The sequence below is a fragment of the Berghia stephanieae genome, chromosome 2, assembly GCF_034508935.2.
Source record: "Berghia stephanieae isolate SIO BIC M18660-M18661 chromosome 2, UCSD_Bste_1.3, whole genome shotgun sequence".
NCBI lineage: Eukaryota > Metazoa > Mollusca > Gastropoda > Nudibranchia > Aeolidiidae > Berghia > Berghia stephanieae.
The window spans coordinates 101,083,009-101,097,052 of record NC_088361.1 but is presented as its reverse complement, the minus strand read 5'-3'; the positions used below and the strand labels follow the sequence as shown (position 1 = coordinate 101,097,052).

Genomic DNA, 14,044 nt, shown 5'->3' with positions numbered 1-14,044 from the left:
TGTTTGTTTTGTTTTGTTCTGTTTTTGCTATTGCTAATCTTGTCTAATATCCTCTATGATACCAAAAAGAATGTATTTTTAAGTTAAAAGGACCAGAAGAAAAAAAAAAAAAAGGGGGGGGGGAGCATTGCTTCTTGCTAGTTTGAGAAATCACATTCATTCTCTTCACTAAAGATTAAAGATATAAAAACCTATTCCAAGCCCCTCATTTTGACTATAAGGTTCCTTTTTTCATCCAAATCGACTTTTTATTTTAAGGAGTTGGGCAACAACAACAAAATGCATCTCCTTGGTAAGATAAGACAGTGCTTTGGAAGAAAAAGAAGTCTCCAATTTCGAACCCTGTGAGGGCTTTTTATATGACCCTTCACTCTTTTCATTTCAATATTTTATATTTTATTGGAGGTAAATAGAATCGCCCCCCCCCCCCCCCCCAAAGAAAAAAAATGAAAAAATCACATGCAGCGGCTGATAGGGCTGATAAGTGCCTGGAAATGATGCATGCAGTTGTATTCCTGCTTAAAATTGTCAAACAGGAACGATACGGTCTTTTAAGATATACTGTCTTGAGTGTGTTTGCTGAGAAAGTACAACAGGTTTAAGTTTATTACCACAGCTTATCACGCCATGTAACAAAATAAAAGATCTGTCTAACACGACCTGGACATCATATTTGCGGGTCAGATAATAGGACGCATTTTTGGGCTTGTTTTAACTTTACTGTAATAGAGAATATTTTGCGTTGGTTTGAGAGTATTTCTATTACAACAATGAGACCATAACAGTTTGGGTTATCAAACATGCAAAGAAATACACATTGATCTCGTTGACACTGATTATCGTTTAGTCCGAGAAAGAACTTCAGCTGATTTGGTCAACTGCTGCTTATATTGATAATTGCCCAGTGTTTATGATTACCAGATGGACGAAATGAACTGTTTTCATGTAACAAAATAAAGATAGTTTGCCAGTTTGACTTATCCTAACGAATGAGTGAAAGAAAATGGAGACCTTTCGAATGGGAACAATGTAAACAATGGTCGGCTGCTGGGCCGGATGGATTGAAAGGAAAACTATTAAAAGAATGTGCCCACCAGCTTTCCCCCATTTATACACATATTTTTAACTGGTCCCTCCAATGCGTTTCGATCCCTGAAATTTGGAAAACTTCAAAAATTATTCCTGTTCCAAAAAAAAGAAAAACTTGAAACTATGAACGATCTCAGACCTGTTGCACTGACTTCAATAGTCATGAAATCTTTAGAAAAACTTGTTCTTGTTAAAATTAGGAATCAGTTTATGCCATTGAGTGATAGTCATCAATTTGCTTACAAACCAGGACGTGGCGTAGAAGATGCCATTTTGCTGTTTACAAACAACATCTACAGGCATCTAGATCACGCTAAGAGCTATTGCAGATTGCTTTTTGCAGATTTTTCTTCAGCGTTCAATACAATGCAACCTCAGTTGGTTGTTCAAAAATTGACTAGTCTGAATTTAAACAAGTATATAATTGCTTGGGTGCTCGAATTTCTTACGGAGAGAGCACAATATGTTCAATTAGGACAAAACAAATCTTCCTGTATAACTACAAATACTGGTGCTCCTCGGGTTGTGTATTGTCCCCTGTATTATTCACAATATACACGAATGACTGTAGAAGTCAAAACCTGAGTGTACCTTTAATAAAGTTTGCAGATGACACCGCTCTTCAAGGCCTCATAACAAATGGCAACGAAGTGGCTTATAGGCAAGAAATTGATAGATTTTTGTCTTGGTGTGATGCCCACCACCTAGAGCTTAACATAAGCAAGACAAAGGAGCTAGTGATTGACTTTAGGAGAGTGAAGGAACCGATAGAACCGTTAAAATTAAAGGACCAATTCGTCCAGCGAGTTCCTCACTACAAATACCTTGGTGTAACGATTGATGACAGGCTCAAGTGGGATGAACACTTGAAAATAATTAGGCATAAGATGTGCAGACGTACATATTTTTTATCAAAACTCTCTCAGTTTAGAATAGATAAAACCCTCTGCACATTATTTTATAGAGCAGTAATCGAAAGTGTTTTGTCATTTTGTATAACAGCTTGGGGAGGCAATTGCTTAGCAGTGGAAAGGAACAAAATAAATTCAAATATAAAAAAATCCATTAAACGCTATATAAATGATGTTGACGATGTAGATCTTTTATACGAGAAATTTTGTATAAATAAAATAACTAAAATATTAAATGACCAGTATCATCCACTAAGACCATCAATTATTGTGTCAGAAAGAAGTGGTCGCCCTTTCTCTATTTCAACGAAAACAGAGAGACACCGAAAATATTTTCTGCCGTCCAGTATTAGGCTTTATAACAACAAGCAATAATCATTTTATATGATTATTTCTCATTTTTACTTTTTTAAAATATAAATATTAATTTATTAATTTATTTGTTTTGCAATCTTTTCAATTTTCAATTTATAGTGACAGTTTTAACTATTTTACAGTGTTGAAATTATTCATATCATAAAGCGCAGCTCTGGTTATAGAGCTGCTCCTTTTTTATATATATATACATCCTATTTCCATTGTATTTTTATCTTATGTGTAAATTATAACACGTCTGTACAAAAAATTTCCTTTTTGGGATGCAATAAAGTATTATTATTATTATTATTATTATTATTATTATTATTATTATTATTATTATTATTATATTATTATTATTATTATTATTATTATTATTATTATTATATTATTATTATTATTAATTATTATTATTATTATTATTATTTCGGTTACAACCCTTCGTCAGTACAACAATAAACAAATAAACGTGGAAAACAAATAAAATAAATACAGTAGAAATTGTATCTTCTGTACTCAATGGTGGTTGCAGTGTCACATTATTTGTTTTCCACGTTTATTTGTTTATTGTTGTGCTGAAGAAGGGTCTGCACCCGAAACGATCCCAGGCTTCAGGCAGCCCCCACCGCTGTCTACTTTGACTTTTCCACAACATCATGTGTTGTCGAGCACCGTTCAGTCAAAAAGAGAGGAAATGTGACTATGATTATGATGATAACGATGATGGCACTAAGCAAACTGGAGACGGTGGCTAAATGGATGTTAATAATCAATTCGAATATGACATAAATAATTCGCCAAAAACAGTCCCATGATTCAATAAATAAAAATCTGAGTCCATGAACCCGGCACGCATAACTGTTCAACTTGTAGTATGTACATGTAGTTAGACATTGAGATTAATGTTTCTATTCATTCTATTAAATTTGAGCATGATCATCGTTAGTATTCGAAGGAATAAATTTATTGTCACTGCCTAATTTGTTGTTGTCTTGTGGTTCTTTAAAAAAAATTTTTTTTTTAAAAATGCTATTCACTCATCTGACTGGGCTGGCGTGTATCACGATCCATATATAATGTGACAGGATCCACGGACCGCTTCACTGATAGAGTGACGTACAATATTGACATAGTAGAGGAAGATCGACAAATGGAGCCTTTTTTTTTTTTTTTTTTTTTTTTTTTTTTTTTTTTTTTTTTTTTGCATATGCCTATAGCGACGTGTACATATATGCAGGTCTGACACCCGAACACCTTCATGGGCCTAGTTTGATATTGTTGTAATGGACATTATTATTATTATTATTTATTATTATTATTATTATTATTATTATTATTATTATTATTATTATTATTATTATTATTATTATTATTATCATTATTATTATTATTATTATTATTATTATTATTATTATTATTATTATTATTATTATTATTTTAGATTTCCATTAGGCCTACAACATGATAATGAGCCCATAAGGACTGGGGTTATCAGACCTGCAAATAAATGCACGTCGGCCTTTAGTAAATCCCAATTATGTAAGTACACCTCTCTATAATCAAACACACATTCGCCCCCCCCCCCTTACCCCTTACACACAGTAATATGCAAATATTCTAAAAACAAAAACAAAACTAGACCATTGGTATAGCGCAATATCAATTAAATGTACTCACAGCGCTTTGATAAGGGTCCCAAGCCAATATCAACACTTAACATTTATTAACATTTAAGACGAGACATGATGTCCGTTAAGAGACATTACATTCTTTTCCGACACATACGACACTGTTAAAGATCAGGTACTAGTTTTATACCTGAGTACTGTGCGAGAACGTGTTTACGATTCATGCCGCCTTGAATAAACCGATACCAACCGCCCCTGGTCACGTTTAATATTCTATACACTTGTAAAGGTTTTAATTGCTGTGAAATCCGCTCGTATCAGCATTAATAATAATAATAATAATAATAATAATAATAATAATAATAATAATAATAATAATAATAATAATAATAATAATAATAATAATAATAATAATAATAATAATAATAATAATAATAAGTAACTTGGTGTTAAGTAAGATACAAAAAGCTTATAGCTAATATTTTCTTTTAAACGTTTTGGTAAGATACCTTCACAAAATTTATATGAATTTCAAAAATTGAAGATATCACCAGCCAATGAAAATATGGAATGTTGACAATCTGTTCGAGCCAGCAACTACGTGTCTTTTCAGCAAAGTCAAGCGATGTTGAGCGACGTGAGTGGCTCATTGGTGGCAAACATGACAACATTTTGCTCCGCTATGAGACGCCACGTCACGTTGAATAGGTTGCGTTATGTTGCTTTTAGCATAAACTCAATCTTTTTCAAAAATAAAATAACCTTTCATTGTTCACTTCAAAGTATGTTGTTTATTAATGAAAAAAATGTCCAGAGCTACTGGAAAAGATTGAATACGAGGAAGGAACTTGGTTGTGGGCGTAACCGCCATTGTACATTTTGTTTTCTGAATTACCTCCCTTCCATTAATAAACGCCTTCTCTTGTCTTATCACATATCTGTGGTGCCTGCACTGATCGATAATATTGGAGTATGATTTCCAGGTCGTATTTTTTATGGATTTAAGCACTGAAGAACTCATTTTTCATTCATCGTGTTTAATAAGCTAAGATACCGTTGTAGAAGTATACGTTTGTAGCCATTATCTTGTTATCATTTAATGTGTGTTAGTAATGTGGACTAAAGTATTTTGACTTTGACTTTCCCTACGGAGAAAACAAAATTAGATTTCAAGCAAAGTTGATACACAATACACATTGCTTTCAATAACAACATCCGGTGTCCTCATGAAGTCAAAGGAAATTCGAAAGATATTATAACATAAGATGGGTGTTTTAGAAACGTTGAGAACTTTATTTGCATTGATATGTGTTTGCTTTTTATTTGTGTTCTCTGTCAATGGCGCAGATACGGCGATATTTGGTGTTGTTCCAGCAGGCGGTGGGGTTTCGTCCCAATCGTCGGGGGTCGTAGCTATTCCATCATCTCAAAAGTCAAAAATTAGGTTTTTAGGATCTGGATTCACAAATTCATCTGAAGTTTTATTCACACAAGATTCTTCAGAATGTACTGGAGGAAAAACAACAGAGGGATTTCCTTACACAGTTATTGATGATAATAATATTGTTGTTGAATTGACATTAGATGGAAATGCAGTTGGATATGGATATCTTCATGTCTGCATTAAAACAGAAAGTGGGTGGGAACACCAAGGAACAGATCCATGGATCTCAATACGACTTACTGAACCGCAAACTAGCTTATTACCCCTTTGGCTACAAATATCTCTCATTGCCGTACTCTTACTGTTTTCGGGCTTATTTAGCGGATTAAATTTAGGTTTGATGTCTTTAGATCAAACAGAATTGTCAATTATTCAAAAAGTAGGTTCTGATAGGGAAAAAAATTATGCTAAGCGCATATTTCCACTCCGTAAAAGAGGAAATTTGTTGCTGTGCACTTTACTTTTAGGAAATGTTATGGTCAATAGTACCTTCACTATTTTGTTTGATAACTTGACAAATGGTCTGATTGCTATTATTTCATCAACCATTGGTATTGTCATATTTGGAGAGATTATCCCCCAAGCTATATGCTCTAGACATGGTTTGGCTGTTGGTGCCAAGACTTATTGGATTACAAGGTTTTTTATGGTAGTCACTTTTCCATGCTCATTCCCAATTAGTTTAATACTTGACAAAATTCTTGGGGAGGAAATGGGACAAGTTTACAACAAAGAGAAGCTTCAAGAACTCATCCGAATGACAGCTGATCAACAAGTGTTACATGATGATGAAGCAAATATAATGGCAGGGGCTCTTCAATTGAATAGTAAAAGCGTGGAAGATGTGATGACCAAGATTGAGGATGTTTTCATGCTGGAATTGAATACGGAGTTAGATTTTGAGACTCTAACAGAAATAATGCGTCACGGGTTTACTCGCGTTCCTGTTTATGAAAAAGAAATTACAAATATTGTTAACTTACTTAATACAAAAGATTTGGCTCTGATAGATCCGGATGACAAAACACAGTTGAGGACAGTGTGTCGGTATTATGATCACAAACCACTGTACGTGGATTATGACCTCAAACTGAATGTCATGCTGCAAGAATTTTTACAAGGTAATGTGTCCAAATCTTTTTTGTATTTTTTTTTGGATAAAATTTTAGACGTGTTTTGCATGAAATTGTGTCTCTTCGAATTTCTCCTTCTATCTACAAGTGAAATTGATGTTAACATGTTTGAAAATGCTAATTGTATATCCATATATATGAAAGCAATCAAAGAATGAAGTGCGAGCTCTATACATATATATATAGTTCAACATCCATGAAATACTCAAAGTGCTTACAATAAGTTCCAATCCAAAGCAACTCAGCCTGTAGGAAGGAACATGAGGTACGTAATGTACTCTTACACTGTTACCATCCAGGTACTCAATTTACACAGAATGTGGCGATGAGTAAAGAACCTTTCTGACAACTCGAACCAGGACTTGAAGTGTCAAGTTGTTTATTAAATAGCAAAACTACAACAGGGCCACACATGAAGGGAATCCAATGGCAAATATGTGTATATATCTCCTAGCTAATATATAAATATTGAAAGGCCTTATCGTTTACAGACTGTGATGTGACTTTAACCTCATATCATACTTTTTCATTTCCACCAAAAAAACCCAATACAAATAAACTTGAGCTTTAATATAGAGCACAATATCCAAGAAACGTGCTCAAAGCACTTTACAAAGGATCCCTGACCAACAGCAACACGTAACATGTTAACAGCCAGGTACTCGTTTTACACCCAAGTACGGTGAAAGAATGTGAGTAAAGGGCCTTTTCCAAGGACTCATTTGCACAGAACAAGGCTGGAACCCTGGACCCTCCGATCCGAAAGTGAGTGTCATACAACAAGACAACATAGCTGCAGAAGAGAGCTGTAATGTCGATGTATCTTGGGCGAAGCCGGAGTCACATGACAAATACTGTTTTCCTGGTGAAAATGATTAGATCTGCATTCATAGCTAGCTAAAGAATTTTAGACATTTTGATTTGATGAAAGTCTCCCGCCGAAAGGGTTAAAATGGCCAGTACTGAAGAGGATGAAGACATATCTTGCTTTTACTTTTAGTCCTTTGATTTGAAGAACTCGGTGATAATAATCTTCCACGCGTCATTGTTGGTCTCCCCTTCAAGACTGATTATTTCATTTGTCAATACATTTGACAAGTTCACCAGTTTTTCCACAGTTAATAATAAAACGCGTATTTTCATTGGCTATTATTATCCTTGACACTTAATGTTGTTGACAAGATATCTCTTGTTTTTGATTGTTGCAGCTTGATAATTGTCCTCACCAATCTTTATTCAACTTCTTATGTTATATATTTCAAAATGTTAACCTTGGGAATTTAGTGCAATGTGGATATAAGTGTATCTCCGTAAGCTGGACAACTCCTTTCCCAGTAATTTGCCAATATTACTACAGAGTATTTAGTGTATTAAATAAGTTAAAGGCCTTAGAGGTTACAATAGCATAGAACTAATGCCTACCATTTGGCACTTTATTGATATTCATTAGTAGCCAGAAAGCTGTTCATTGAAGGACAATCTTTGTTTTCTTTTGTGAATATTTTTATCTTTCCTTTTGAGTTGTTTTATTTGTCTTTTTCTTCTTCACATTTGGTTTGTATAGTTTTTAGTGTTATAATTTATTCACACTACTCTGTACAAAAAATATTATGATATGTATCAATCAATTTCCCTTAGCAGTCAATAGTTATTTCATAATCATGACCCCAAGAACATATTCAATTAAGATACAAAGAAGGTTTTTTATTAGTTTGAAGTACAGGCATGAAGATCATTGTCTGTTGCACAACCAACCACTGAACAGCTAGTGCCTGTATTGAGGGACAGCTTGTGACCTCTCACCTGCCTCATTGTACTTTTAATTGGTTTGTTTAATGTCTGTATTGGATTGCTCTTGTACTGGGGTTACTTCCTGACTACTTATCCTCTTGGTGCTTCAGTTGCACATAAGGCTGACACAGATCTCCAACCATCACGTTTTGCATCTCTCCCCACATCCACTTGCGGGTCTTCATGTCATGCAGGGTCAGGGTCCTTCTCCAAGTCTCTGAGGGTCTCCCTCTCAGCCTTGTTCCATGTGGGGTCCATCTGGGGGCGACCCTTGGTATAGCATCATGGTTCATCCAGAAGACATGGCCAGTCCATCTCCATCTTCTTCTCTTTACAAGAAGGGACACAGGCTCTAGCCCTGTTCCCTTCATCAAGTCGATGTTTGAGATGGCTATTGGCCAGAATATCCTCAGTATCTTCCTCAAGCAGTTGTTTTGGAATGTATCAAGCTTTTCACAATTGCCCTTTGTCAGTTTTCATGTTTCAGCACCATATTATAGCAACACAGAGAGAATGATGGATTTGAAGAATCTGATCTTTGTTTTAGTCTGTATCCTCCTTGACGTCCAGATATTACCAAGAGCCCCAAAAGCCATTAGAGAGCCTCTTTGAAATTTCAGCCTCTGAATTTCCATTTCTAGTAATCTTGCTCCCCAGATAAGTGAATGCCTGAACATCCACTAATTCTTTATTTCCAAACTTCACCGGTGGTTGGGATTTGTTATTGGTCCTTATGACTTTAGTTTTTATCACATTATTTTAAAACTCAACTTTTGGGCATTACTTCGGACCATCTGTGAATTTGATTGTATATCGGCCAGGCTGTGTGACAAGACATATTGGGGGTGGTGGTTTTAAAATTGACAGTTTGGATGATGGAGGCATACTATCTTATTGGAGGCTTAAACAAAACTATCGTATTGGGGGCTTAAACAAAACTATCGTATTGGAGGCTTAAACAAAACTATCATATTGGAGGCTTAAACAAAACTATCGTATTGGAGGCTTAAACAAAACTATCGTATTATTGGAGGCTTAAACAAAACTATCGTATTGGAGGCTTAAACAAAACTATCGTATTGGAGGCTTAAACAAAACTATCGTATTGGAGGCTTAAACAAAACTATCGTATTCCCAAATTTGGCATTCCAATCTGGATTCTAGAGTTGCTGAATCGTAATGTAAAAATAAGGAACAAAAAAAAATTGTCCTCACTTCACAGAGCTTTATGGATGACAGCTCATTTGAGTAGGGTGAAATGACTGTATTTATGCTTGATATTGACTTGTGCTTGCGGCCACCGGTACAAGATGGCCCTCCTGCCATGGTGGCCAGCCTTTGTTTCTGACTGTCAGTTTTTTTTTCTATTTTATTACAGCATAAGATGCTACTCCTTAATGCAGCTTTGGCCAGGTATTTTGCAGCTGTGGCCACACATTTTCCAGATAAGAAAGCCTTTGGACTTGCTTGATATTGAGGCAAGCCGGGTGACAACTTTTTAATTGACAATAATATGAAATCCGTTCTTATTGGTGCTTAAAGGACACAGGAATGTTGCAGGTGCCATGAATCTCCCAGAAAACCCCAAATAAATCTCTTCTTCACCCCATCAGCTTGTCATTGCAATGATAAGACTCAATCAATTTACATAGATCTCAAATTGACAGATGACCTGTTGTGTATGTGCCATACACACCCTGACAAAAGTGCCATTGGTTATTGGTTTGGTGATCATTTATTGAAAATATAAAAATATTAAGATAAATTACACCTTATTGTTTTACCAAAGGGATCCTGTTCACGATAAGGCAATCTTACAACTGGATTGTGTATGATCAAGGAATGCATAATGATGAAAGGCAATCTTATACCTCGATTGTGTATGATCAAGGAATGCATAATGATGAAAGGCAATCTTACAACTGGATTGTGTATGATCAAGGAATGCATAATGATGAAAGGCAATCTTACAACTGGATTGTGTATGATCAAGGAATGCATAATGATGAAAGGCAATCTTACAACTCGATTGTGTATGATCAAGGAATGCAAAATGATGAAAGGCAATCTTACAACTCGATTGTGTATGATCAAGGAATGCATAATGATGAAAGGCAATCTTACAACTGGATTGTGTATGATCAAGGAATGCATAATGATGAAAGGCAATCTTATACCTCTATTGTGTATGATCAAGGAATGCATAATGATGAAAGGCAATCTTACAACTGGATTGTGTATGATCAAGGAATGCATAATGATGAAAGGCAATCTTACAACTCGATTGTGTATGATCAAGGAATGCATAATGATGAAAGGCAAACTGTACAAGAAGACCATCGAAAAGTTTGAGAGCCAGTACAATGCGACGGTTAAAAAAAAAACCCACCTGTACTAATTTGGTTGCCAAATACTTTTGTGAAAACACCAATCAAAGGCCAAGGGCTATTTTAGATCAATGAATGCAAGTGTTGATTTAGAGTCAAACAACTTTGATAGAGTTGATAAGATCGTTTTATAATGATCAATCTGAATTAGAATTAGCCATGTATAGGTGGGATTCTATATGTAGAGACTCTGCGGGAGGGGGAGGGGGAGAAGGACAGATAGAGAGAGAGAGAGAGAGAGAGAGAGAGAGGAGAGAGAGAGAGAGAGAGAGAGAGAGAGAGAGAGAGAGAGAGAGGAGAGAGAGAGAGAGAGAGAGAGAGAGAGAGAGAGAGAGAGAGGAGAGAGAGAAGAGAGAAGAGAGAGAGAGAGAGAGAGAGAGAGAAGAGAGAAGAGAGAGAGAGAGAGAGAGAGAGAGAGAAAAGAGAGAGAGAGAGAGAGAGAGAGAGAGAGAGAGAGAGAGAGAGAGAGAGAGAGAGAGAGAGAGAGAGAGAGAGAGAGAGAGAGAGAGAGAGAGAGAGAGAGAGAGAGAGAGAAGAGAGAGAGAGAGAGAGAGAAGAGAGAGAGAGAGAGAGAGAGAGAGAGAGAGAGAGAGAGAGAGAGAGAGAGAGAGAGAGAGAGAGAGAGAGAGAGAGAGAGAGAGAAGAGAGAGAGAGAGAGAGAGAGAGAGAGAGAGAGAGAGAGAGAAGAGAGAAGAGAGAGAGAGAGAGAAGAAGAGAGAGAGAGAGAGAAGAGAGAGAGAGAGAGAGAGAAGAGAGAGAGAGAGAGAGAGAGAGAGAGAGAGAGAGAGAGAGAGAGAGAGAGAGAGAGAGAGAGAGAGAGAGAGATTTGTTTTCTTGTCCTTCATTTCTATGATCACCATCCCTATCAGGCCCCACGGGTGGCCGCCTTGCCTTGTCTTATACAAGATTGACTGTATCATCTCTGTTTCTATGTACTACACTGTCAAGATTATAAAGAGTTATCTCGGCCAAGAGACAAGAGATTTGAACTGAGTCTCATCAAGACAAAAGAATGAGTTCGTGTTTATATCTGACGGGGCCAAAGTTCAAAGAAATGAAGGTTATCGACAAGCCGATTATTCTGACTGATTATGTTAAGTCCCTTTTCATTTTAATTGTAAAGCTTTTATAACAGGTTGCCAGATTTTGAACTGCCTCTGGACTTCTCGTTTAACGCGAGAGTTAAAGAAGTGAACTATTTTACTTTGCCTTCACTTTTTTTTTTAGCATTCATGATCTTTCCCCCCCTCTTGATTAATTGATTGATTGGTTAAAAAACGAAACACCTTTGTCTTTGCAACGGTCTGGGCCTCAATTATGTCTTCTAATATTGATAGAGATTTGGACCAAGTCGTTGTGGTGAAATACTTATTTTATTTTATTATTTTTATCTCAACGTATGTTTTGTTACATATACGGATTTATTTTTTCTTTTCTTTCTTTCTTTAAAATGTTAATTCCTTTATTTATGCATTCATTCTTGACTGGAATATTCCACACGGATTACGTTCTAATCTCGAATCGGTCATTATAGAATCTATCTGCCTCGCCAGTTACCTTTCATTGATTAATATTGTATCTTGTAGACATGTCATTCTAGGAATACTGACGAACAAATAGTTTTGATTAAAATGGGTTTGAAGTGAAGTCTTTGTAGAAGGAACATTTGCCTCAAAAGTTAAGGCTTCAGTTTCGATCTCAACGCCTCGGTCCATCCAGCTGTGATAGGATGGCTGGATCTGTTAGGATTAGATTCAATGAAAATTACTTGGCGGTAAACTAGTGTCCTGTCCTGAGGGTAGGGAGCGATTGCCGCTGCTTCCGGGTTATTGCTATAAATAGAAACCATGGGTAAGTGATATCGTCTTTGGGCCTTCTGGGTTTGAATGACTCATTTAAAACTAATCACCATCAATAAGGGCACCGGGAATTTGTTATTCTAATGGAATTCCTGCTTTTTGTATCATTTGTTGTGCATGATGCTGTGGAACGATACATTGTCAATTGTCTTCCCAAACGTTCAATTATGGTGGTGGTGTGGCTTTAGCGATGATGCTGATGATGACGACGTTATAAACAGTAGCTGTCGCCGAGGTACCGAGTTTTTGTCGAAGAGCAGGAAGACAGGCGAAATGCTCCATTCGGTTTGGAATGAGGTTACTGTCTCTTACATCGAATGGAGGATGAAGAAGGGAATCTAACACTTGAGCTGCCCTTAAGACTTGTGTCTGCTGGATATAGTGTGTGTGTGTGTGTGTGTGTGTGTGTGTGTGTGTGTGTGTGTGTGTGTTGAAGGGTGTTGATTGATTTTAAAATTGAAATGAAATATTTCTTTCATTCACCGATAATGCAAATGCTTTCCATTCCACCACCTTTGTTGTGTGATTGCACCGGAAGCATGTATCGCATTTTCCCCCGCATGTTTAATGATTTTATTGATCTCGGCCTTTTCTCTGTCTCGACATCCATCAGAGCAAATCGTAAGACTTCGTCCAATCAAGCTCTGTAAGGTTAATCACACCCTTATGCCAAGCTAATTTTTTGTGTTAAGGTTGTGAGGATGCTTGATCTTTGACTTATTTTCTTTTTGTTTGGCCATCTTTTGGTCTAGGAGGCTAGGAGGGGTTTTTAAAAAAAAAAAAATTCTTTGGGGTGGGGGGGGGGGGGGGGGGGGGGGGGGGGGGGGGGCTGGGCACTATGACGATAAAATGAGACGTGCTTTCATCTTATCTGATAGTCATTCTTTGTGCAAAACTGAAAGTCGATGCCAGTTGTGTGTTTTATACAAGGTAGACCAAGTATGTCATGATGTGTTTGCCTTACTTGGGAATGGGGAATATCTAGGGTTATTTTTTGTCATTCTTTCTTTCTTTTTTTCTTTCTTTCTTTCTTTTTGGCGGGGAAGTGAGGGAAGTGACTGGCAATGATTTCTGAGTAATATATATATATATATATATATATATATTTATTATATATATATATATAATTGTATTTGATCAAGAAATTCTTAAATGATCAGATGGCCGAGTGGATCCAGCACTGCAATTACACCCGGAGAAATCAGTTTGGGGTCTCACCGCTGCCATCTTTTTCTTTCCTCGGGCAAGAAACTAAGCATTAATTGCTCACTTATGTGCTGCATTGCGGCTGGCGCCATGGTATATGTTCGTCTTCTTTGCTGATAAAAGACCATACACGACACCAGGGCCTTCACAGGGTTGTCTGACTGGGACATCGTTTACAAACTTTTAAAACACATTAAAGTAAGCGAGAAAAAAATTAAACGACGCCCCCCCCCCCCCAA

The 14,044-nt window shown here is 36.5% G+C and overlaps 2 protein-coding genes across 2 annotated transcripts in view; one reads left to right on the top strand and one right to left on the bottom strand.

Annotated features, from left to right (window-relative positions):
- LOC144966101 (protein AAR2 homolog) overlaps nucleotides 1-14,044 on the bottom strand; it is a 417,529-nt gene that overhangs the window by 78,595 nt on the left and 324,890 nt on the right. The window lies entirely within an intron of this gene.
- The window catches only part of LOC144964069 (uncharacterized), a 35,384-nt gene continuing 26,289 nt past the window's right edge, over nucleotides 4,950-14,044 (top strand). Inside the window, exons 1-3 of the mRNA XM_078898008.1 lie at nucleotides 4,950-6,550; nucleotides 8,464-8,627; nucleotides 10,194-10,711. Coding sequence (XP_078754134.1) covers nucleotides 5,251-6,550; nucleotides 8,464-8,627; nucleotides 10,194-10,711 — 1,982 coding nt within the window. The 5' untranslated portion in view covers nucleotides 4,950-5,250. The remainder of the gene's footprint in view (nucleotides 6,551-8,463; nucleotides 8,628-10,193; nucleotides 10,712-14,044) is intronic.